General features: G+C 35.4%; 1 protein-coding gene across 1 annotated transcript in view; it reads right to left on the bottom strand.

Moving 5' to 3' along the window:
• TOGARAM1 (TOG array regulator of axonemal microtubules 1) overlaps window positions 1-25,512 on the bottom strand; it is an 87,541-nt gene that overhangs the window by 54,102 nt on the left and 7,927 nt on the right. Inside the window, exons 2-6 of the mRNA XM_007467371.1 lie at window positions 17,308-17,464; window positions 13,910-14,044; window positions 6,743-7,036; window positions 5,178-5,440; window positions 2,961-3,193 (exon numbers count right to left, since the gene is read on the bottom strand). Coding sequence (XP_007467433.1) covers window positions 2,961-3,193; window positions 5,178-5,440; window positions 6,743-7,036; window positions 13,910-14,044; window positions 17,308-17,464 — 1,082 coding nt within the window. The remainder of the gene's footprint in view (window positions 1-2,960; window positions 3,194-5,177; window positions 5,441-6,742; window positions 7,037-13,909; window positions 14,045-17,307; window positions 17,465-25,512) is intronic.

Below are 25,512 nucleotides of genomic sequence, written 5' to 3' on the forward strand. Positions count from 1 at the left end.
TTTTTTTTTTTTTGCAGTACACGGGCCTCTCACTGCTGTGGCCTCTCCCATTGCGGAGCACAGGCTCTGGACGCGCAGGCTCAGCGGCCACGGCCCACGGGCCCAGCCGCTCTGCGGCACGTGGGATCCTCCCGGACCGGGGCACGAACCCGCGTCCCCTGCATCGGCAGGCGGACTCCCAACCACTGCACCACCAGGGAAGCCCTCTCTATACTTTTATTAACTCACTAAACTTTGATAGTGAGGCAGCAACAAGTCTGATAAACTATGGCTAAGAATATTTCTTATTGGTATTCCTATTTCACCTTTTGAACTTCCAACCTTTTCAACGTATGGTCAATCCTTAATTATTCATGAGAGGATTACCAAAGGAAGTGAAGTCACTACAATTTGTGCTGTTTAATCTTTCTTTGGGTAAGGGGGAAAAAAAAACCTGACCCAAAGACAGTCCATTCCAGAACTAAGCCAAATGATTCTAATCATCTAGTATATTATCTACCTTCATATATAATATAAAAATAGGGACTTAATAATATTATGAGATCAGCAACAAGTGAGTTTTAGCAAATGCCGTTTTCTTCATGGACTATTTTTTGCTATACTTTCTTGACTTTATAAAGGCCTACAGGCCTTGTTTCACAAAGAAAGTAAACTGAAGAATATTAAGTCTGTACATAAAGGGAAATGTTTAAAATCAGTAAGAGCTAAAATGCCAATAAGTCAGTGATGGATATTATTAAGAAGAGATTTTACAAAGGAGTACAATCCTTAGTAGTTGGGTAGGCATATTTGTTAATTGACCTAGTGAGAAATCAATGTTAAATATTTTAAAAGAGTAATTTCTCTAGACTAGATGACTGTCAATTTACATTTATATTGAGTGTATTTGACTTAGATGAAAGAAAATACTTCAGTCTCTAGAAAAGTGGTTCTCAATAATTTTTCCTTCCCAACCCACGTAAGGATGAAAGCCCTGCAGAATTAGTAGTGACTTTCTTTGGCCATGATTCTTAAGGCAGGATGTAAGCTGGTTGAGAATAATTGCTCTTAAACTAATAAAATAAAATGTGGAAATACTAAATTCATTAAAGATAATTCAGTCCATAAATGAGGGTATACTGAACTCCTTTCTCACCGAGTTTAATATCTGAAGAGAATAACTCTATGAAACAATATTGCAAATAGTGAATTCTAAATGTTATATCAACAATATAAAATGAACTTTTCTTCCCAATTGCGTTCCAGATTACTTACAGAACCTTGAAACTGTAAGAGTATGTAACATAAAATTTCACATTCATGTAAGATAAAGGAAAAACTTTAGGTCTAAGAGATAAATGTATATATTTTAAATGGCTGGTAACTTAATGTAAACATAATTACTTCACCAGCCCACATAGCCATTCCAAACTCATTTTGTAAATATATTGCATTATTCTACACAAGTAATTACAACAAAGGAATTTCCAGTAATAAAAAATTTCCAACTGCAAAATAAGCTGCTGTTTCAGCTAAAAAATGTGGGGAAGGAAATCATGGAATGAGACAAACCTCTCACAATGGGACACAAAAATCTGGTTTAATTCTATGAACTGCTGAAATAAAACGCCCTTTTACATTAATGTTCAACAGAACATCATCTCTCCTTGGATTATGTAATCTCTACCTATTAGAGGTTCTAGTTCACTTAAGTAAAAATAATTTAAATTTAATTTTAAATATTTACCTCTATATGTAAACATGGTATGGATAAAATCAAAGGAAAATGAAATTAAACAGACTGACAACACCAAAGGTTAATAAGGATGTAAAACAACTGGAACTCTCATACATTGCTGACAGGAGTATAAAATTGCACAAGCATCTTAGAAAACAGCTTAGCACTTATTTAAAAAGTTAAATGTCCATCTACCCAAGACCTAGTAATTCTACTCCTAGGTTTTTGTCTAAAATAAAGAGGGATACACCTGAAACACAACATTGCAAATCAACTATAGTCCAATATAAAATAAAAAATAAAATTTAAAAATAAGATAAAATACAATAAAGAGGGAAAGGATTCCCCAAAATTCTAGAATAGGGTCACAGAGATTTTCAGAAATCAAGGTAGGATCACTGTTTAAGATTTAAAGGTTATTGAGGGGGCTTCCCTGGTGGCACAGTGGTTGAGAGTCCGCCTGCCGATGCGGAGGACACGGGTTCGTGCCCCAGTCCAGGAAGATCCCACATGCCGCGGAGCAGCTAGGCCAGTGAGCCATGGCCGCTGAGCCTGCGCGTCCGGAGCTGTGCTCCGCAGCGGGAGAGGCCACAACAGTGAGAGGCCCGCGTACCACATTAAAAAAAAAAAAAAAAAAAAAAGGGGGGTTATTGAGGTAATCTGGAAAAGTTTGTCGAATTGCTATGCTGTCAGTATGGGGTGACCAGGACTCTAATTCTAGCACTGCTGCGGTAAGGAAACTCCTGAGAGGGCTGCAAAAGCTACTGCATGGAGTCCTGAACTCGCACAACATAATGGAATAACAAAATATAAGAAATAGTTGGGTAATGGCTGGGTGGAATTTATCCATCGATTAGAGGAAACTGGTGCTGAGTTTTAAACGAAAATCATTAAGCGAAAACAGTAATATCAGCTATTGGTCAATCGTCAGAGTCAATGATACAGAAAAGAGCTAAAGGACAAGGAATATTAGAATAAATCTTAGATAGGCATAAGAGTAAGTGGGGCTTTGGGACTAGGATTTATATTAATTTAGTTGGGGTTGTGTTCTGTTTCTCCACCACCACCCCAAACCAAAGCCAACCAAGGTAATATCTATAAATTTTCTGTTGTCTTTTAAATGTATTTCAACGCTTCAAAAACTAGAAAATGGTCTTAAAGTTTTTTTTTTAAATATGATATTAGAGCTTCAGACTACAAATTACAGATCAGAATTCATTTAACATATCAAAAGGTAAAGTACATTATTCTCTTCCCCTGGGGAGTTGTCGACAGAGAAGAAGTCAAAGATTCTTGGCTGTAAACTCCACTTTCACTGTAAGAGCTGATGTTTGGAGAGGAAGATCGAGATGCAGAGTCCACAGTCAAGTCGAGTTTAATTGCAGAATCAGGGCTTTCAAGATCAGAAGTACTGCCACTCAGTTTTGCTCTTTTCTTAGCTGCACTATTATGAAGGGACCTAAGAGAGCTCTGCATCTAAAAAAAATTAAAACAATTAACTTTACAAAATAATTATATAAGTAAAAGTTATCCTTAAATTTCAAACTCCAATAACTATACCTAGCTAGCCACTCTTCAACCCAATACTAACAAGATGGATGTTAACATATCTGTACATAGTATAAATACAGATTTCATCACTCAGGTATTTATTTATAAACAACTTCCTAGACTATAAGCTCCTTAAGAGGAAGGATCTCAAGATATTATTCATCATGGTACTTCCAGCACTGGGTACAATGATTAATATATTGTAAAAATTCATTCATAGGTGAATTATTGAATCAGATGGTAGCACAGTTGAAGTCACAGAGGTCCATTTAACCTTAGGTCAATAGTGTGCTGATGTGGCTATTTAGAAGTTCTATGAGAAGGTCAGCAAAAAGTAATCAGCTTTCTAAATTTTAAGTTTACATCAAGTTTGCCAGTGTTAAGAGTTCAGAGAATAACAGATCATTGTATGTAACTTCTGAAGACAAGTATTTATAAAAATGCAGAGTAGAAATCTTTATCACATATATATTAAGTTTGGGAATAGAGACTTGAACAAATTAAGGAACTCAGAAATATACATAAGCTGTGTTTTGCTTATATTTTGATTATAACAATTATAATAGTTGATTCGATAGTACAGCCACTTCCCTAGTAAATCCTTGGAAGGTTAAGTATCCAAAAACATTAGTATCCACCTATATTTACTAATAATTATAAAAAAGAAATTACCCTTTCAATTACCCACTAAAAGGACTATTTTTAAGTTATCATAAAAAACAATATGTAGGATCAGATGAAATTTATGAGTTACACGGGAAAATGCCTCTTCTGTAAGTTTGTTTCCTGTAAATAAATTCCCTTCATAGTACCACTGGACTATAACTGGAAAAACAAAAGCAAAAAGAAAAAAAACAAGAAAAGATTTTACAAGCAATTAGAAGTTGGAATGACTAATTAATTCATTAAGAACCAATTTTGATTCTTTTAAGTTAGTTTTACACATGCTTAATGTTAAAGAAATACTTTTTAAATGAATATGCATTAATTTTTTTTGAACAAACTATCAGTACATGATGCCTTATGTCTTAAAAACAGGCTAAAATAAGACCACAAAATATCATCATTGGGTGTTTCAGTTTACATATTTAACGTAAAACACTTTTCAACCTGACATCAGGCAAACTGAAATGATAAAAAGGAAGCATCTGTGGAAATACTGCTCTGAATACAAAGTAACATAGCAGCCACATCCCTTCTCTGGCATAATTAATATGTAGAGTTGTCATATTGGCAATACATTTTTATAGTATAAATGGAGTGATCTAGGATTCAAAGATGAAAATACAATATGATGTCAATTTCATAAAGATCAACTTGCACATATGCACAAGGGACATGCTCAAGAATGTTTACTGCAGCATAGTTTGCAATAGCAAAAGACTAGAAATAAGCCAAAATCAATTATATGAATACATTATAAATATATCAAAATACTACTATAGCAATATAAAAACTACATAAAACACAAACTAATGGTAACAGTGGTGCCTCCAGTGAAGAGGAAAGCGAAACTGGATTGGGGAGGGAACTATGTTATGTTTCATTTATTAAAAAAGTAGGAAACAAAAACAACAAATTGTTCATTTGGTAGGGGTTAGTGCATGGGTATATTGCTATATTATCTGTACTTTTAATTTGAAAAGGAATAATATATGCACAGAATACTGGAAGGAAAGACATCAGAGTGACAGTGATAAATTATTCTGGGTAGTGGAATTTGATGTGATGAATTTTCTTCTTAATACTTCACTATAGTTTCCATGTCTTCTATTGTGAACATAAAATATTTTTACAAATAAGACACCATGTTATGGGATAAAAAGTACTTGATTTTTCCTTAAATAACAACTATTATTTATAGACAATTACAAGCATTTAAAAATTACTGAAAATATTTGGTTCTAACCTCTTCTTGATCCAAATCTTTATCCCTGATATTTAATTCTGAAAGATCAATTGTAAGACTATCTTTTTCACTCTTCCAAATGTCATCTGGCTCTTTCTTTTTGGGTCCCACTGTACTTAAATCAGCTTTGTCAGGCAAAAGGCTGATGCCCCGTGGTATGGGAGGTACAGGCTTGGTCCCATTTAAGCCTCGTCGGGAAGATGGTGATCTCACCAAGGCAGGTGTAAGTTGAACTGGAGAAGGTTTCTCTTGAGAATTTTCTCCTGCATGAAAAAGACATATTTTACTCTTTTTTTTTTTCAACTTCAAGTTGAAAAACAGTTATCAATAGCATTAAAATCACAAGTGTTTAGAATTAGGTGTTTTTAAATTAAAAAGCACATTATATTTTACTAGAAATAAAGATTGCTACTTAAGATTAGACAAAAATATCAGTGTCCCCTAAAAAGTATAACAAAAATGGACCACCCAAAATCCTTTCATATCAAATAAAAATATTATATACCAAGTGAATCTTTTTTTTTTTTTCAGCCGTGCCGCATGGCTTGTGACATCTTAATTCCCTGACCAAGGACTGCACCCGCGCCCTTGGCAGTGAAAGCATGGAGTCCTAACCACTGGACCGCCAGGGAATTCCATGAAATTTCTTCATACACATCATCATGATTAATACTTGTAAAGTCCGTAATAAGCTAGAAGGGTTAATGACCTGGCTTGATATAACTATGTAACCAACACTTGAATGACTACTATGTGCAAAGCAGTAATACTGGGCATTAGGGACAACAAGTTGAATAATGTCTCAGCTTTCAATACAATATATGATTTTGGAGGAAAGACAAATACAGAAATAAATTAAAGAAGAGAATGAAGACTCAGTGCTAAGAGAATGTAATAAAATCGGCTGACTATGCAATAAATTGACCTTATGGTTATAAACTGGAACATTTGTGTTGTAGGGTAGTTTAAACGTGAAATATCTGATCTCAGGGGCTAGGGATAGGAAAGCATTTGGGACATGGGGCTTGCCTTTAAAAGACTTCTTATTTTGAGACTGAATCTGTCTTAAGTAAGCTAACATGCTAATTTTATGATTTTGGACTGGGCTATTGTTAAGAAAAGAATATTTTAGTTAATAACAAGTAGTAGAAAAACCATCAAAATAATTTTAACAGAGAGTAAATAGTCAATAAATGTCAAATAAATACTAGACATTATAGTAAATATATGAATGATATTTTATATTTGTAAAGCTAAAACTTGTTAGGATCTCAGGCTGTTCATGTTCATGTACATTATAAAGCATTATTATTTGTTTAGTTCTGAAAAAGGATTTTGAAGTGCCAATATAAGAAAAAAAAAGAAATGAGAATTTCAATTGAATTTTATATTACACATTTGATCTATTTAACTTTCTGTTAAATATTTTCTTAAATATTTACTAATTCAGAGAAATAAAACACAATTTACCAGCTTTTAAAGATCTAACAACCCGAACTTCAAAGTAGTTATTCGAACATACAAATACATTTGAACAAAGTATTAATTTTTACCATCATGTATACCTGTAGGATCAGATGACTTTTGGCTGACAAGCTTTTTCTGTGGACTTGGCTTTGAAACTCCTTCAAAGCTTTTAAGAGGCCAGGAATTTGAGAAATTAACAGAATTATCTTGGGACTTCTTTGGAGATACAGTAAGAGACGTGTGCTTTGGACTAGTTCGAGGTGATGAGAGAGGATAGGATGGAAGAATGAAGCCTCCTGAACTTGGATTTGGACCAGAGTATGATGAAGTACGTTCTGTCTGACTACCAAATGTTTGCTGTGTCTTACTGCCAAAATTTAGGCTAGCATAAACTGTAATAAAACAAAAGAGAATGTAATTTATTTATACACATCTTCTAAGAGTTTTAAGTTTTTTGCTTTTCACATTCAGGTTTTTAATCCCATCTGGCATTTATATTTTTGTACGATGTGAGGTAAAGACCTAATTTAACTTTCTGCTATAGAGATAGTCCAGTTTCCCCAGTGCCACTTTTTGAGCCATGCATTCTCTTTCATCTATAAATCTCCCATATGTATATTTAGGTCTATTCTTAGGTGTTTCTTATTGGTTGCCTTAGTCTTTTTGTCTGTTCTTGCACTAGCACCACAATGTTTTATTTATCATCACACTGATAGGATGAGTCTCCTTCCATTTTTTTTCCAGTTTTATTGAGAGATGGTTGACATACATTACTGTATAACTTTCAGGCACACACCATGATGGTTTGATATATATATACACACACATTGTGAAATGATTACCAAAATAGGTTCAGCGAACATCTACCTTCTGACATGGATACAATAAAAAGAAAAGAAAAAAGGAAAAAAAAATTTTCTCTTTGTGATGAGAACACTTAGGATTTATTCTCGTAACAACTTTTCTGTATGCCACACAGCAGTGTTAACTATAGTAATCATGTTGTCTCCTTCCATTTTGATCTTCTTTAGAATTATCTAGGCCATTCTTGGTCCTCCATTCTTTCATATGAATTTCAGGATTAGCTTGTCAGGTTCCATAAAAGATCCTGTTGAGATTTTGACAGAAATGACACTGAATCTCCTTGTTTAAAAATATAGGATCTCTTAATTTATTCAGGCCTTCTTTCATGTCTCTCAAAAAAGTAGTTTAGTTTTCATAATAAATGTTATGCAAATCTTCTGTTAGATTTCCAGATACTTACACATTTTGTTGATACTATAATTTTTCTTAAAAACTACATTTTCTGAATGTTGCTGGTGTCTGGGAGCTTTATTGACCTTTCCTTTCAGGTTTTATATTTGGCAACCTTGCTAAATTATTTATTATTTTAATAGTTTTCTGTATATCCTTTTGGATTTTCTACATAGATAATTAATCCAATAATGGTAATAATGATAATGATGAAGACTATGATGACAATAATGAGAGCTAATATTTATTGAGCTAATGTTTATGTGCCAGGTGGTGTTCCAAGTACTTTATATGTATTAATTAATTTAATCCTCACAATTTTGTGGGGTTGGTACTATTCTTATTTTATAGATAAAAAAATGACAGAGTAAGTTGCTAAAAATCGCACACTAGGAAATTATAAAGCTGAGATATGAACTCAGACACTCTGGCTCCCAAGCCTGTGCTTTTAACCACTACATTGTACCATGTTTTATCTGCTTAGAAAGGTATAATCTCCCAAGACTGAACCAGGAAGAAATAGAAAATATGAACAGACCAATTACCAGTACTGAAATTGAATCAGTAATTTTAAAACTCCCGACAAACAAAACTCTGGTACCAGATAGCTTCACAGGTGAGTTCTATCAATTCACCTATCCTCAAACTATTCCACAAAATTACAGAGGAAGGAACACTGCCAAACTCATTCTATGAGGACAGCATCACACTGATACCAAAACCAGACAAAGATGCCACAAAACAAGAAAATTGCAGGCCAATATCACTGATGAACATAGATGTAAAAATCCTCAACAAAACACTAGCAAACAAAGTCCAGCAATACATTAAAAGGATCCTACACCATGATCAAGTGGGATTTATGCCAGGGATGCAAGGATTTTTCAATATCTGCAAATCAATCAATGTAATATGCCACATTAACAAATTGAAGAATAAAAACCTTATGATCATAGCAATAGATGCAGAAACAGCTCTTGATAAAATTCAACTTCCACTTATGATAAAACCTCTCCAGAAAGTGGGCATAGAGGAAACATACCTCAAACTAATGAAGGCCACATATGACAAACCCACAGCTAACATACTCAGTGGTGAAAAGCTGAAAGCATTTCCTAAGATCAGGAACAAGACACGGATGCCCACTCTTGCCACGTTTATTCAACATAGTTTTCAAAGTCCTAGCCACAGCAATCAGAGAATAAAAAGAAATAAAAAGAATCCAAATTGGAAAGGAAGAAGTAAAACTGTCACTGTTTGCACAAGACATGATACTATACACAGAAAATCCTAGAGACACTACCAGAAAACTACTAGTGCTCATCAATGAATTCAGTAAAGTTGCAAGATACAAAATATACAGAAATCTGTTGCATTTCTATACAATAACAACAAACTATCGGGGAATTCCCTGGTGCTCCAGTGGTTAGGACTCTACGCTTTCACCACCAAGGGCCTGGGTTCAATCCTTGTTCAGGGAAGTAAGATCCCATGAGCTGTGTGGCACAGCCAAAAAACAAACATGAAAAAACTATCAGAAAGAGAAATTAAGGGGCTTCCCTGGTGGTGCAGTGGGTAGGAGTCTGCCTAGCAATGCAGGGGACACAGGTTCGAGCCCTGGTCCGGGAAGACCCCACATGCCACGGAGCAGCTAAGCCCGTGTGCCACAACTACCGAGCCTGTGCTCTAGAGCCCGCGAGCCACAACTACTGAGCCTGCGTGCCACAACTACTGAAGCCCACGTGCCTGGGGCCCATGCTCCACAACAAGAGAGGCCACCACAACAAGAAGCCCACACACTGCAATGAAGAGTAGCCCCCACTAACCGTAACTAGAAAAGGCCTGCGTGCAGCAATGGAGATCCGATGCAGCCTAAAATAAATAAATGAATAAATAAATTTTTTAAAAAAGAAAGAGAAGGGCTTCCCTGGTGGCGCAGTGCTTGAGAGTCCGCCTGCCGATGCGGGAGACGCGGGTTCGTGCCCCGGTCCGGGAGGATCCCGCGTGCCGCGGAGCGGCTGGGCCCGTGAGCCACGGCCGCTGGGCCTGCGCGTCCGGAGCCTGTGCTCTGCAAATGGGAGAGGCCACGGCAGTGAGAGGCCCGCATAACGCAAGGAAAACATCATGATCAATTGGGATTTATCCCAGGAATGCAAGGATTCTTCAGTATATGCAAATCAATCAATGTGATACACTGTATTAACAAATTAAGGAATAAAAACCCCATGACCATCTCAATAGATGCAGAAAAAGCTTTTGACAAAATTCAACACCGATTTATGATAAAAACTCTCCAGAAAGTGGGCATAGAGCAAACCTACCTCAACATAACAAAGGCCATATATGACAACCCACAGCAAACATCATACTCAGTAGTGAAAAACTGAAAGCACTTCCACTAAGGTCAGGAACAAGACAAGGATGTCCAGTCTCACCACTGTTATTCAACATAGTTTTGGAAGTCCTAGCCACGGCAGTGAGAGAAGAAAAAGAAATAAAAGGAATCAAAATCGGAAAAGAAGAAGTAAAGCTGTCACTGTTTGCAGATGACATGATACTATACATAGATAATCCTAAAGATGCCACCAGAAAACTACTAGAACTAATCAATGAATTTGGTAAGGTTGCAGGATACAAAATTAATGCACAGAAATCTCAGGCATTCCTATACACTAACAACAAAAAAGAAAAAGAAAGAGAAATTAAGGAAACAATCCCATTTACCACTGCATCAAAAAGAATAAAATACGTAGGAATAAACCTACCTAAGGATGTAAAAGACCAATAATTGGAAAACGATAAGACACTGATGAAAGAAATTGAAGATGGCACAAATAGATGGAAATATATACTGTGTTCTTGGATTGAAAGAATCAACATTGTTCAAATGACCATACTACCCAAGGAAATCTACAGATTCACGGCAATGCCTATCAACATACCAATGGTATTTTTCATAGAACTAGAACAAAAAAATTTTTTAATTTCTATGGAAGCACAAAAGATTCCGAATAGCCAAAACAATTTTGAGAGAGAACAGAGCTGGAGGAATCACACTCACTGATTTCAGACTATATTACAAAGCTATAGTCATCAAAACAGTATGGTACTGGCACAAAAACAGACACACATATCAATGGAATAAGATAAAGAGCCCAGAAATAAATTCATGCATTTACGGTCAATTAATCCACGATAAAGGAGGCAAGAATAAACAATGGAGAAAAGACAATCTCTTCAAATAAGCAGTACTAGGAAAACTGGACAGTTACATGCAAAAGAATGAAATTAGAACATTTCTCTAACATCATATACAAAACATAGACTCAAAATGGATGAAAGACCTAAATTAAGACCTGATACTATAAAACTCCTAGAGGAAAATATAGGCAGAACACTCTTTGACACAAATCGCAGTAGCATTTTTTTGGATCCAACTCCTAAAGTAAAGGAAATAAAAGCAAAAATAAACAAATGAGACCCAATTAAACTTAAAAGCTTTTATACAGCAAAGGAAACCATCAACAAAACGAAAAGACAAACTACTAAATGGGAACAAATATTTGCAAATGATATGACTGATAAAGGATTAATATCCCAGCGTATAAACAGCTCATACAACTCAACACCAAAAAAACAAACAATCCGATTAAAAAATAGGCAGAAAACCTGAATAGACATTCTTCCAAAAAGGAAATGCAGATGGCCAACAGGCACATGAAAAGATGTTCAACATTGCTAATCATCAGGGAAAGGAAATGCAAATCAAAACCACAAGACGAGAGATATCACCTCACACCTGTCAGAATGGCTATCATCAAAAAGAACACAAATAACAAATGTTGGCAAGGATGTGGAGAAAGGGGAACCCTCAGACAGTGTTGGTAGGAATGTAAATTGGTGCAGCCACTGTGGAAAACAGTATAGAGGTTTCTCAAAAAATTACAAATAGAACTACAATATGACCCAACAATTCCACTCCTGGGTATATATCCGAAAAAACCCCAAAAACTCTAATTTGAAAAGAAACATGCACCCCAATGTTCACAACAACATTATTTACAATAGCCGAGATATGAAAGCAACTGAAGTGTCCATCAACAGATGAATGGATAAAGAAGATGTGGTATATATCTACAATGGAATACTACTCAACCACAAAACAGAATAAAATTCTGCCATTTGTAGCAACATGGATGGACTTGGAGGCTATTATGCTAAGTGAAATAAGTCAGACAGAGAAAGATAAATACTGTGTGATATCACTTACATTTGAAGCTAAAAAATACAACAAACTAGTGAAGGTAACAATAAAGAAGCAGACTCACAGATATAGAGAACAAACTAATGGTCACCAGTGGGGAGAGGGACGGGAGGGGAGGGACAATATAAGCGTAGGGTGTTAAGAGATACAAACTATTATGTATAAAATAAGCTACAAGGATATATTGTACAATGCAAGGAATATAGCCAATATTTTATAGCTATAAATGGAATGTAACCTTTAAAAATTGTGAACCAGTATATTGTACACCTGTTTCTTACTTAATATTGTATTGGGCTGGCCAAAAAGTTTGTTTGGTTAATGAATATGCTGTTCAATAAAGTTCTTGGTGAAAACGAAAAATGTGTCTTTTATTTTTACTTAAAACCGAATGAACTTTATTGGCCAACCTAATAAATCAACTATACTTCAATTTAAAAAGTCTATTTGTAATCTTTTAGGGGTTCCCTCAAATTTTCCTTAAAATTTTTTGAAGACTTTCTAAGACAACAGACCTACCTTACGTATATAAGAAATAAAACATTTTTCTGAAGACTTAAATGACTATGTATATTATGTATCATTTACTTTTAATTCATATCTGACATGCTTAGGACCTCTACTTCTACCTAAATCTTATTGGAGACTTAAGTGGTCACAAATTTACATACACAACCTACTAGTAAGTTAAACCTTGACCTTAGAAAAACATGATATTCCTTTAGTAGCTGCTCTAACAGGTATTCTGAGAGGTTATAAAAACCAGAGCTACTATGAAGATCTGATTAAACACTGAGAGTGGAGGTAGTCTACAAAAGTAATGTAATCATTCAGGGATATCCAAAACAGGAAGAGGCTAAGCAACACAGAGAAGCCTCTCTGTTTCTACTAATCACCAGTCACAAAGGTATCTCGTCAAGATTTGGGGAAAAAACCTATATCATTAAGAAAGATAAACTATTTTATTGGGAATAATACCATAAAGAAAAACTTTATGGAGCCATGTGGCCTTTTGGAGTGGGTGGACGAAAGGATGGCTAAAGCGTAAGTGCTACACTATTAACTAAATCTTCACTAATTTCTAATGAGCATTATTTTTTCATCAACAAATAAAGACAGAAGTACAACCCTATCACTCAAAAAATTTTAGTAAAGGATATACAACAAAATCAAAATATCTCTAGAAATATTTGATTTGATTCTACTACTAAATAATTGATATAGCTATTAATTAGCATAGAAACTGAAGAAACATCTTCATATCCAAAATTCATATGACTGACAGCCAGCCTCAAAGCCTCCCTTTTGTTTTATATCTTATAAATATGTAAGATATCTGAAATGATAGCTAGTCAGGAAGTTATGGTTCCTAACAGGAGACATAATAGATTGTTTAAAATTTAAAACTGTTTTGGAAAGTAACTGTCTTCTGCTAACACACTAATCCTTAACGGATAATTTTATTTTCAATTACTTGGTATTAAAATGCTCATCTCTACCATGAGTTTCTAAGCTCTCTAATTTTAATTAGTCATATATATCTATATCTATATATATATCAAGATTACTAAATCTAACATTTTAAGAAAAGTTATAAAAAGTTTGATTAAAAAATTAAAAAAAAAATACAACATCCTTTTCTTTTCTGTAATGAGTATAATTACCCAAAATAACACATAAGGTAGATTTGGAAACCCCACATAATAATTATAAATCATCTGTATCCAAATAAAGTTGGAATTTAAACCTTTATCTTGATGACTGTTAGTTGTCCCCAGGTACTGTAAGTCAGAATCCACACTGACAGTTTTACCACATATCTGTGAAAATCCAAGTTGTCCACGTTTCCCAGAAAGATTTGTCTGATGAGTCCCAGTGGTGCCTTTGGAAGGAAGGAGAAAAACATAAAATCAAAAGTTAACTTTATTTCATGAACACATCTAATTTCACAAATGTTGGTGTCATTTGTGTGGGAATAAATACAGGAGTATATACAGTGAGCCAGGCAGGCAAGAAAGGGATAAAGCTTTTGCTATTGGCAGATCTGATTAGTGACAGGGGTTAAATGACAGAAGACAGACTGGTAAAGTACAGAGAAAAGAAAAATATATTGAAAAATATGTACAAAGGCAGTTTCTTCCTACATGCTCCCTTCTCTCACCATGGAAGGTTTCTCCAGACCTGGCTTTCCTTCTTCCCAGTATTTGTAAGTACATTTACACTCTACCCAAAAAGGTCCACTGCAGGACTCTTCTTTCTTTCCTAACATGTAACACAGCATTTGCACAGCTTCCAAGCTTATCCAGGAGTATTTCCCAGATCACTTTCCCCTTCCTGTGGCTGGTTAAGGTTATTCCTGGGCAGGGGAATAAGTCTGAAGAAAAGAAGGTGATATTGACCTCTTTGGTATTTAGTTTATTCATCTATAAAATCCTTTGTATGTATTTCTAAAATTCTGATTTTTATAATTCTTCCTCTACGATTTCAAGCCCCTTTACCCTTCATGTACTGGACATCTTCTAAGTTAATTCTTACCTCCATGCTTCGGTTATACTTTCTCCTGAAACCTTGCCTCACTGCCAATCACAAACACTTCCCTTCTTTAAAATTCAGCTCAAGTCCAACCTCTTTCCTGGAGTTGTTGTAAACCACTTCCATACCTATGATCTTTTCCTTTCTTGAATCCCTACAGTACTTATAATTCATATCATTCAATCTATCATTAAATTACATGTTGTCTCAGTTATTTAAAATCTGTAAAATTAGGTAAGAACTTCCAGATGGTACAAAAAAACATGAGCCTTATAAAAATCCCAAGTAATGGTACAAGCATAACAATATATTCTTGCATTTCTTTTTGTCTATTAAATAAGCATTCAACTACACAATCATTATAACACTTCATTCTTGTATGAAAATATTATGGAATTTTACTGCATAAAGGTCTATAAATTCTCCTAGGGTAACAATGTTTTCTAAATATTGTATCTGAACTCACAGCAAACAAATTTCAATAACTGATACCATTTGGATCTTAAATAAAAAACAAACTCAATCTTTATCTTATACTCCATTTTCCCTTCCTAACTGGTTTCGTTCTGTCAACACATTACCATTTTTCTAATTACCTGGGTCTTTCTAATTACTAAGTCTTGAAATTTTTATTCCCCTTCTTTTTTATTTTATTTTTTTTGCGGTACGTGGGCCTCTCACTGCTGCGGCCTCTCCCGTTGTGGAGCACAGGCTCCGGATGCGCAGGCTCAGCGGCCATGGCTCATGGGCCCAGCCACTCCGCGGCATGGGGGACCGGGGCACAACCCTGTGTCCCCTGCATCGGTAGGCAGACTCTCAACCAATGCGCCACCAGGGAAGCCCCGGCCCTTCTTTATTTTTTATATCCAGTCATATTTTCCTGATTATTCATTTCTATTCAATTTGTAAACAACCTTGTAACCCTAGCTTCTATTTTCCTTAACAGAAAAAAATCTCTATTAGCTCCCTATAGCTTATAAGTACAAGCTCAAATTTTTGAATCTAGCACACAAGGGTTCCCCACATCCCAATTTATCTTTGACCATCTAAAATTAATCTTGCCTTTACACAGTTGCCAGAACATCTCAAGCCCATTCCTAATGTGAGCCTTTGCTCTCTTCATACCTCCCCTCTAACATCTTAAATCATATATATCCCAAAAAGATGCAGTTCAAGTACTATCTCCTTTTTAATGCCTTTTCTATCTGATAAGGCCCATGATAGTGACCATGTTCTCTGAACTACATAATATTTACTTTCTGTAACACTTACTTAGGCAATTAAACACCTTTCCAGTTGCTCTGGCCAAAAAACCTTAGAGCACTCTTGACTTCCCTCTCACACTCCTACACAACCCATCAGCAAATCATATCAACTGTACCCCTGACATATATTCAGAATCCAATCACTTTTCACTACATTTACTGCTACACTGGTCGAAGCCTCCATCAACTCTGGCCTGGATTACAACAGACTCCCTGTTTTCTCCCTTGCCTCCTTTAATCTATTTCAAATGTAACATCCAAAACACGCCTGGAAAACAAGGCAACTGATGTTACTTCTTTCCTCAAAAATATTCCTCACTCAGAGTAAAAGCCAAAGTTCATTCGAAAGCCCATTAGCCCTTAAAATAAGAACCCCTATTATCTCTTCAAGTTAATTTTCTACCTCTCTTCCCCTTAACGCATTTCATTCCAGACTTACTAGCTTCTTTGATCTTTTTCAAAAGTGTCCCATACTCTGCACTGTTCCCTCTTCCAGGAATTATTTGCTGTTCTCTCTTGATATCTATGTGGTTTGCTTCAAATATTCCCTTCTGAATATGACCTTCTTTCATCACTTTATTTAAAGTAGCCCCTCCTCTATATTCCTCTTTTCTAAAGCTTTTTTTTTTTCCATAGCATTTATCACCATCTAACCTACTCTGTTTTGCATTTATTTAATGTTTGCTTTGTCCTAACTAGAATGAAAGACCAATTAGGCAGAAAGTTTTCCCTCTTTTGTTGACTGCTATATCTCTATTACCTAGAAAAGTACCTGCACACATGGGCTTCCCTGGTGGCGCAGTGGTTGAGAGTCCGCCTGCCGATGCAGGGGACATGGGTTTGTGCCCCGGTCCGGGAAGATCCCACATGCCGTGGAGCGGCTGGGCCTGTGAGCCATGGCCGCTGAGCCTGCACATCTGGAGCCTGCGCATCTGAAGCCTGTGCTCCACAACGGGAGAGGCCACAACAGTGAGAGGCCAGCATACAGGAAAAATATAAAACAATAAAAATTTCTTCCAACAAACTAAAGCCCAGGACCAAATGGCTTCACAGGCGAAAAAAAAAAAAAAAAAGTACCTGCACATAGGATATACTCAGTAAATATGGGTTATTGATTAAGCAAATATTGCCTTACATTACTACTTAAAGGATTTCAGTGAGAAACACTCCCAGGGTCTTATGAGACAATTATGTCAAACTGTCCATTCTTATCAGATCTTTAACAAATATTTATTGAATCTGAACTGTCTACTAGATTATAAGTTCTATGAGCTCTTAAAAGAACCATGAAGTTTAGAGGAATCTTTAACTTGGTTCAAAATTTCCATTACCTGCAACTTTCACTTACCAGTAGCACATGTAGGAAGAGAATCTGAGTTAAATTCCCAACTCTTCTGAAATAAGTTTCTTGACACTCTTTTTCTGCTAAAACATAAACCATCATTGACTGGCATTCCTTGAGAGGGCTTTAATTTTGGAGATGGAATGAAATCATTGGCTGAAAACTATAAGAACAGAATAATAAATTAGCAAATGTGGGTTAAGTCTACTTGGCAATAAATATGACACAATTTAGACCTAATTATGAAATTCAGATTAAAAGAAAAAAATTAAATTTATCAAATATACAACGATACAAATAAATGTCCATATACAGTATGGTACACTAGCAGTATTTTTTCATGCCATGATAGAAATGCTAATTTTTTTCCTCTTTCTTATACCTCACCCCAAACCTTTTCTGTACCTTACCTTCCTAGAGTACACACCTGGCAGCTAGGAAGGAAAGAAAGCAAATGACAAAAAGAGTGAAATGACAACTTGAATGGAGAAAAGGACATTTCTGATTCAGCAGCATGGCCAGTCACACTATGCCATCTTTGAGCCTTGGACGATAAATGCTAATTGAAGATCACTGAACCTGTAAGCATCCCATTTTACTATTCTTAGTGAGACAAATTTACTATCCATAATTAGCAGCCCAAATGTAAATGTAACCTATGCCACGGTTCCCTTAGGAGATTTCTGTATGATAGGTCTTTCAGTCAAAACCAAGTACATAATACTTTAGATACGTCTAGTACTTTATAGTTCCCAATTCCTTTTCCACATACCCACTTTGATCCTTAAGGTACAAAACTGCCAGGATAGAATTTTGAATTTCTACCTAATCATAGTTAAAGAACTAAGTGAAAGCATGATTCAAGTGTTCAGAATTCTTCACCAACGACAGCCTCAATTGCTCTGGATCATTTCAAATTGATCATAGCTATAGAACATTTTAAAAATTGAGTGAACACACAAGAAATTATACTTACTGTCCATATATTTATTTGGTGCTTACAGACACAATCAAATCTACACAGGCAGTGAACTATAAGTCTTCTCAGGTATCCTCTACAAACTTTGTCAAGTGTCAAATGGCAATGAAATACAATAAAATTAAAGATACATCTATTTGAAAACCTCTTAGCCACTTGACCATTACAAGATTAAGACTATAAACTACTAAATATACCTCAAGTTACTTCTTATTCCTCATCAAATTTTGTGAAAAACCTGTTAACTCCTTCAAAAATTAATCCCAAAACACCAGTGAGAAATAATGAATGCCTCAGCTGAAAAAGGCCTGACTTTACTTTCTCAAAATCCAATGTTATAATTTCTGTGACTGATTATATAGAAGGCAGTATGAAAAGGACACAATGGAATAAAAATGAAACCAATTACAGTCAACTTTTGATTAGATACATTAAAAGAAGGTATACTAACCCAGTTAAAATCATGAGTAATCCAGAAATAATTCTCCAGTATGGAATACACTTACATTAGAATTACTCCATAATTAATTTCTGCTTAGAGAACAGAACATGAATATGTATGACAGTGAATACAACAGCTAGTGGTAGTGGTGGTGGGGTGGAGATAATGGGGGCAGTGGTAGCAGTGGAGAATATGTCTGTGAATCTGGCATTTTCAAGAATCTAGAAGTCAGGAATTACATTTTGCTGTAGAAAAATCTGCAAATATTTGAAAGCAGACTGTAGACACACCAATTATTATTAACAATGAGAGGTCTCTTTTGGTCTCTCTTAAAAGCAGTCAAATGATTTTCATCAGGATAAGCTTTGATGGGACTAAACAAAAAAATAAAGGGAAAGGGAAATGAGTTAACATAAAAGAGAAAAGTACACATATATTTTGAAAATGTTGTGAGCTAAATTTACAAAATATGAAGCAGTCTGTTTAGAGCACTTTATGACTCAGGAAAACGGAACTGAGTTTTAAGTCTTTGAAGTTAATATCTTAAAATTTAATTCACTTAATTCCTTACAGTAAATGAAACTGTTATAAAAGGCAAGTTTCACATTTAATATTAACAATGATTTGAAATTCACATAGTCTTATCTACTATTTTAATCTTGCTGTTTATTATCTCTTAACCTTTACACTTGATTGCTTATATATTTTTCATAAAAACATTTCTTTGACCTAACATATCTTAGTTCAGCTTTTGGCAAGGTATGTTAAGGACATCACAAAAATAGTTGTTGTTTTTTTCTTTCTTTTTTGGCTGTATGTGGGCCTTTAGTTCCCTGACCAGGGAAAGAACCCGTGCCCCCTGCATTGGGAACACAGAGTCTTAACCACTAGACTGCCAGGGAAGTTCCATTACAAAAATAGTTTTAATTCCACTTTGGTATAGTTAGTAGCAAATTATCAGGAAAAGACTTTTTAATAGCTAATTCTCTCAGAAACAACCTACACTCCTGCCTTTATTGAGCTTGTACTAAATTTATCTTAACCTCCGGCCTCCAGGTTTGGACCCATTCATATTCTACCAGTTCTTTCTGGTTTTCCCTGGACTCCAACCTTGTCCCTTAATGGTGGCCATTAAAAAAGTTTATTCCAATTACCTTCCAATTACCTCCAAAGTCACCTTCTGAAACATCTTTGTGTGTTTTTTCAAATCATTTTCTATGCAACCTTTAAGAAAACAGAGTTGTGATACCATATATAACAAGTTTTATACCCCAGTTTTGCACTTAACATTATAATGAAATATTATTATAAACATATTTCCCATGTTATTAAAACCTCTCATAAGTGCTACAAACTTTCATTATAAAAAGTAATAACTACTTATAGCAAAAAAAAAAAAAGATAAAAAGTCAAACTCTTCTTTGGCACCCTTTTCACTAGAATCATGTGGATAAACTCTGTTAACAGTTCTTTCTCAATATATGTACATTTTTCAACAAGCAATTTTAAAAAGAAACAAAAGTAGATCATATACTACTCTGGCACATAGTTAGTACTCAGCATATTGTAGATATCCTTCCATGTTAATCCGTACAAATCTTACTCTTTTTAACTGTTGCCCAGTATTCCACATTATGGTTGGACTCACAGTTCCCAACTGATGGACATTTTCCTTGTCACAACTTTTTACTATTACAATCTTGTAGTGAACATGATTATGCACATATCCTTGTGCATTATATGCTCTACAGAAATATAATATATATAAAGAGAAATATATAGATCTACAGAAATACTAAAAATGGAACTGCTAGGTCTAAGGACATAAACTATGCTTAAAGGCTGCATAATATTCCATTGACTAGATATGCCATTCTCCTATTATTGAACATTTGAGATGCTTCCAATTTTTTTTTGTATATTGATAAGTAAGGAATTTCAATGAGGGAAATGGTACATACCTAGCATACGGTACCAGTGCTGATGGAAGGAGACTAGCAGACCTTAGAAAGATTGTTGCATAGTAAGTATTTTTTAAAAACAACTAAAATGGTTTCTTTGATATCCTTAGTCTTCCTACATAAGAACAGAATACCCAGACTGAACTCTTTGTAGGTATCAGCTAACCAGTTTACCCACAAAATGTGCAAACAAGACTTAACTATGTCTAGTCTGTAATAATTTTTTTCTCGTTTCTCACTCCTGGTTTTTCCTTGATTTAGCCTATTAGCTGACTCTCTCTCATGTAAGAAAACAAATTGCAAAATAACAAACAAATGCTTCTGACTGCTCTTTGATGTCTATTTCTGGAGGTGTCAGTAATATACTGCCCTTCTGTCCTAACTTGAGAATCAAACACATGGCCTCAAAGTGTACCTTTTCTGAGACTTGGACCGTTGAGTCCTCAGTGAGCCTTTCCTCACGTTAACTCACTGAGCAACAGGGCTCTTGCAGTGGATCTGATTCTTGATAAAGTCTGTTTCTGGTTCTGATTTTGACTGGACACATGGACAATAGTTTCCACACAGATGGCATCAATGGTGGAAATGGGTTTTGATTTAATGGTCTATCAGGTGATTTCTGCTGGATAGCAGTCTGCTTGTCAGGTGGCAGCTGACAGGGAATCTGGAATCTCGTTTCCTTATCGGTATGTTGTTTTTGCTTGTTTTGTAAATGTACGGATATGAGCTCCTTTACTCCAATAACCAGAGTCCTCTTCCTCCATCCAAAATTAAGGTTTTTTTCATGTTTACTTATTATGGGCCCAATACCTGACAATATCTATAAAAATCAAATTCTTATACCAAAAATAAAGAAAACAAAATCCTTAACATTCAACGGTCAGCTTTCTTCGATTTTGCTAAATAAATAACTGCAAATTAACATTATTTTAGAATTCTAAAGCTAAAGAAAGGACAGTAAAGAAACTTAATTATAAATTAGAAAAACTTAGAAAAATGGTGGCTTCCTAAAGCCAAACAGCACAATATTTAATAGTTTTCCAAACCTTAAGCAAGTTTAACCTTTTAAAAACTAAGAAAATTTAATGCCATTATTGTAAAGGATATGGACATTGGAAAAAAAAAAAGTCTCACCAAATTCCTGGGAACCACAATTCTCAATCTAATAGTTATCTATTGCTGTGTAATGAGTTATCCCAAAATACAGTAGCTTAAAACAACAAACAAAATTGTCTCTCTTTCTATGGATCAGACATTTGGAAGCAACTTATTAACTGGATGGTTTAGATATCTCTGAGGCTGCAATCAAGATGTTGGCTAGGCTGCTGTCAACTGAAGGCCTGACTGAGACTGAAGTATCACTGAAGTTCACTCAGGTGGCTACTGGTAGGAGGCCTCAGTTCCTTGCCATCTGGGCCTCTCCAAAGGGCTGCTCACAACATAGCAGCTGAGTTCCTCCAGAGCAAGTGATCAGAGAAAGAGAGCAACCAAGATGGAAGCTAAAATGCCTTTTTATGACCTAGTTTATGAAGTCACACCACCATTTCTACTTTATTTGTTAGAAGTGAGTAAGTCCAGACACATTCAGGGAGAGGGGAACTGGACTCCAGTTCTTCAGGTGAAGAATTTCAAAGTATTTGTGGAAATATATTTAAAACAAACACACTCAACAATGATGCTTCCTTGATGAACCTACTGAATCTAATTATATTTTTGTTTCTTTAGCTGCTCAATATTCTTAATAGATTGGTACCTGCTTCTACCTTAAATTCTATTGATTTATCATAATTAGATCCTCTAAGTTATGTAGAAAGTAAAAAAATTTTCCATTTTATGAATATGAAATTTTTTGAGCAAATTGGTATATCTTGTTTCACTCTACACAATATTAATCAATCAGGATAATATCAACTGGAACAAACTCTTGTTCCAATTGGCTTATAAAAATCATTATTACTAGGTTAAGTGCTTATATCACATAAACTAAGTAAAACCCAAAAAGAGAATTTAAGATTTTTTAAGATTTAAATGTACTGGCTCTTTAAGGAAAAAAATGGTCTTGCCAAAAGTTATACATTCAAGGGAAAACACAGACTAGCTGTGGGTTTAATTAATGACCTTGGTTACTAGGTTAAAGAACAAGGGAAAAAAATGTTCTTAAAAGTTTTAATACACTGCATATACTTATATAGAAAAAATTCACATTAAAATTCTATGTAAGATGGCTCTTTGGACAAATCAGACTCATTTGAAAACAGCTTTTTGTCTTTGCCCTGATTTTATCACCATGTAAAAATAATATTAGGGGGCTTCCCTAGTGGTCCAGTGATTAAGAATCCGTCTTGCAATGCGGGGGATGCCAGCTCGATCCCTGGTCAGGGAACTAAGATCTCACATGCCACAGGGCAACTACTGAGCCCATGCCACTAGAGAGAAGTCCATGCGCCAAAATGAAAGATCCCGTGCACCCCAATGAAAGATCCCACGTCCCGCAACCAAGATCTCATGCAGCCAAAAAATAAATAAATAAATAAATAAATAATATCAGTATGATATTATTGTTTGTGCAAACTTGAACTCATCCTCTCAGGAAACGCCTAATTAACTTAAATTTCCTCTACTGGTTTCACTGGTTGGATACATTAACATCACTCATTTTCAAAATATAAAATTGTAAAATCATGTGTTCAATTAAATTTTATAATAGATAATATCTTTATTAAAAGGCATCAATTCTTATAATGCCATAAATCTTATAATGCTTAATACATTAGCTTACATTATAATTTCTAGACTCAGTTAACTTTAAGATTTTAGAATAATACAAAACTGGGGGAAAAAAAAGCAAAAAACTGGGGCTTCCCTGGTGGCTCAGTGGTTGAGAGTCTACCTGCTGATGCAGGGGACACAGGTTAGTGCCCCAGTCTGGGAAGATCCCGCATGCCGCGGAGCGGCTGGGCCCGTGAGCCATGGCCGCTGAGCCTGCGCGTCCGGAGCCTGTGCTCCGCAATGGGAGAGGCCACAACAGTGAGAGGCCCGCGTATCGCAAAAAAACCCCATAAAAAAACAAAAAAAACTGAATTAATGAAAAATCTTTAAAACCTAATTTCTAATGGGAGAGGCCAACAGTGAGAGGCCCGCGTATCGCAAAAAAACCCCATAAAAAAACAAAAAAAACTGAATTAATGAAAAATCTTTAAAACCTAATTTCTAATTAAGATAAAAATGCAAATCGCTGATCACAATACTTTTAAAAAATTTTTATTGTAGTTGATTTAGTGTTATGTTAATTTCTGCTATATAGCAAAGTGACTCAGTTACACATATATATGTTCTTTTCCATTATCATTTACCACAGGATATTAAATATAGTTCCCCATGTTAAATTTACCCTTGTCTGTTATACATTACAGGATAACCATCAAATGAACAGGTTAAAGTATATATAAATGCCTTTGGATGATGACAAATGCATGTTTATTTTTGCCACTTAAATCATTATGAAAAGGATATAAATACTCATGGAGAGAATAAAAAGACAGTTCTTGGTTACATGACTTTTAGTTTTTTGTCTGTGAGGAAACAAAAGTTGGTGTCTTTGGGTAAGGTTATATTTAATATATATAGCTGATGCTGCCTTAGGTTAAAAAGTTACAGGGCAATAAAAATATGTATACAAGGAAATGGGTATGTTTCGTCCATTTATCAAGGGAATTGTTATAGCTTCTTTTTAGATCGTAAAATCAATATAATACATACATTGTCTTATTTAATATGCTTTTTAAGGTTTATTTTTATTTTTATTTATTATTTTATTTTATTTTTTGGCGGTACACGGGCCTCTCACTGTTGTGGCCTCTTCCGTTGCCGAGCACAGGCTCCGGATGCGCAGGCTCAGCGGCCATGGCTCACTGGCCCAGCCGCTCCGCGGCATGTGGGATCTTCCCGGACCAGGGCACAAACCCACGTCCCCTGCATCGGCAGGTGGACTCTCAACCACTACACCACCAGGGAAGCCCTAAGGTTTATTTTTAAAAACTTATTTTTAAATTATTTTAAAGTTTTTAAATAGATTGTTTACTCTGAGAATAGATATGCTTTGGGGTTACTCATGATTTTGACAAGCATTAAAAATAAATGTTTTTTTTGGAATTCCCTGGTGGTCCAGTGGTTAGGACTTGGCGCTTTCACTGCCCTGGCTGGAGGTTCAATTCCTGGTCGGAAAACTAAGATCCTGCAAACCACACAGCTTGGCCAAAACCAAAAATAAATAAATAATTAATATTAAAAAATTAAAAGTTTTTCAAATACTTCAGATATCTCAATAAAATTTTAAAAAGAAAATTAATGACTATTTATTGGAAACAATCCAACATCTACACTGATATTAAATATGCTTTCAGGATTGTTTATGATTTTGACATGTTTTAAAACTAAGGGTTTTTCTCTTTCAGATATTCCAATCATATATATATATATATATATATATATTGGCTGCATTGGGTCTTCCATTGCTGTGCACGGGCTTTCTCTAGTTGCAGCGAGCAGGGGCTACTCTTCGTTGCGGTGTGTGGGCTTCTCACTGTGGTGGCTTCTCTTGCTGCGGAGCACAGGCTCTAGGCACACGGGCTTCAGTAGTTGTGGCACATGGGCTCAGTAGTTGTGGTTCGTGGGCTCTAGAGCACAGGTTCAGTAGTTGTGGTTCACGGGCTTAGCTGCTCCGCAGCATGTGGGATCTTCCCGGACCAGGGCTTGAACCTGTGTCCCCTGCATTGGCAGGCAGATTCTTAACCACTGCGCCACCAGGGAAGCCCTCCAATCATATTTTT

This window comes from Lipotes vexillifer, unplaced genomic scaffold (genome assembly GCF_000442215.2).
Source record: "Lipotes vexillifer unplaced genomic scaffold, Lipotes_vexillifer_v1.1 scaffold190, whole genome shotgun sequence".
In the NCBI taxonomy this organism is placed as follows: Eukaryota; Metazoa; Chordata; class Mammalia; order Artiodactyla; family Lipotidae; genus Lipotes; species Lipotes vexillifer.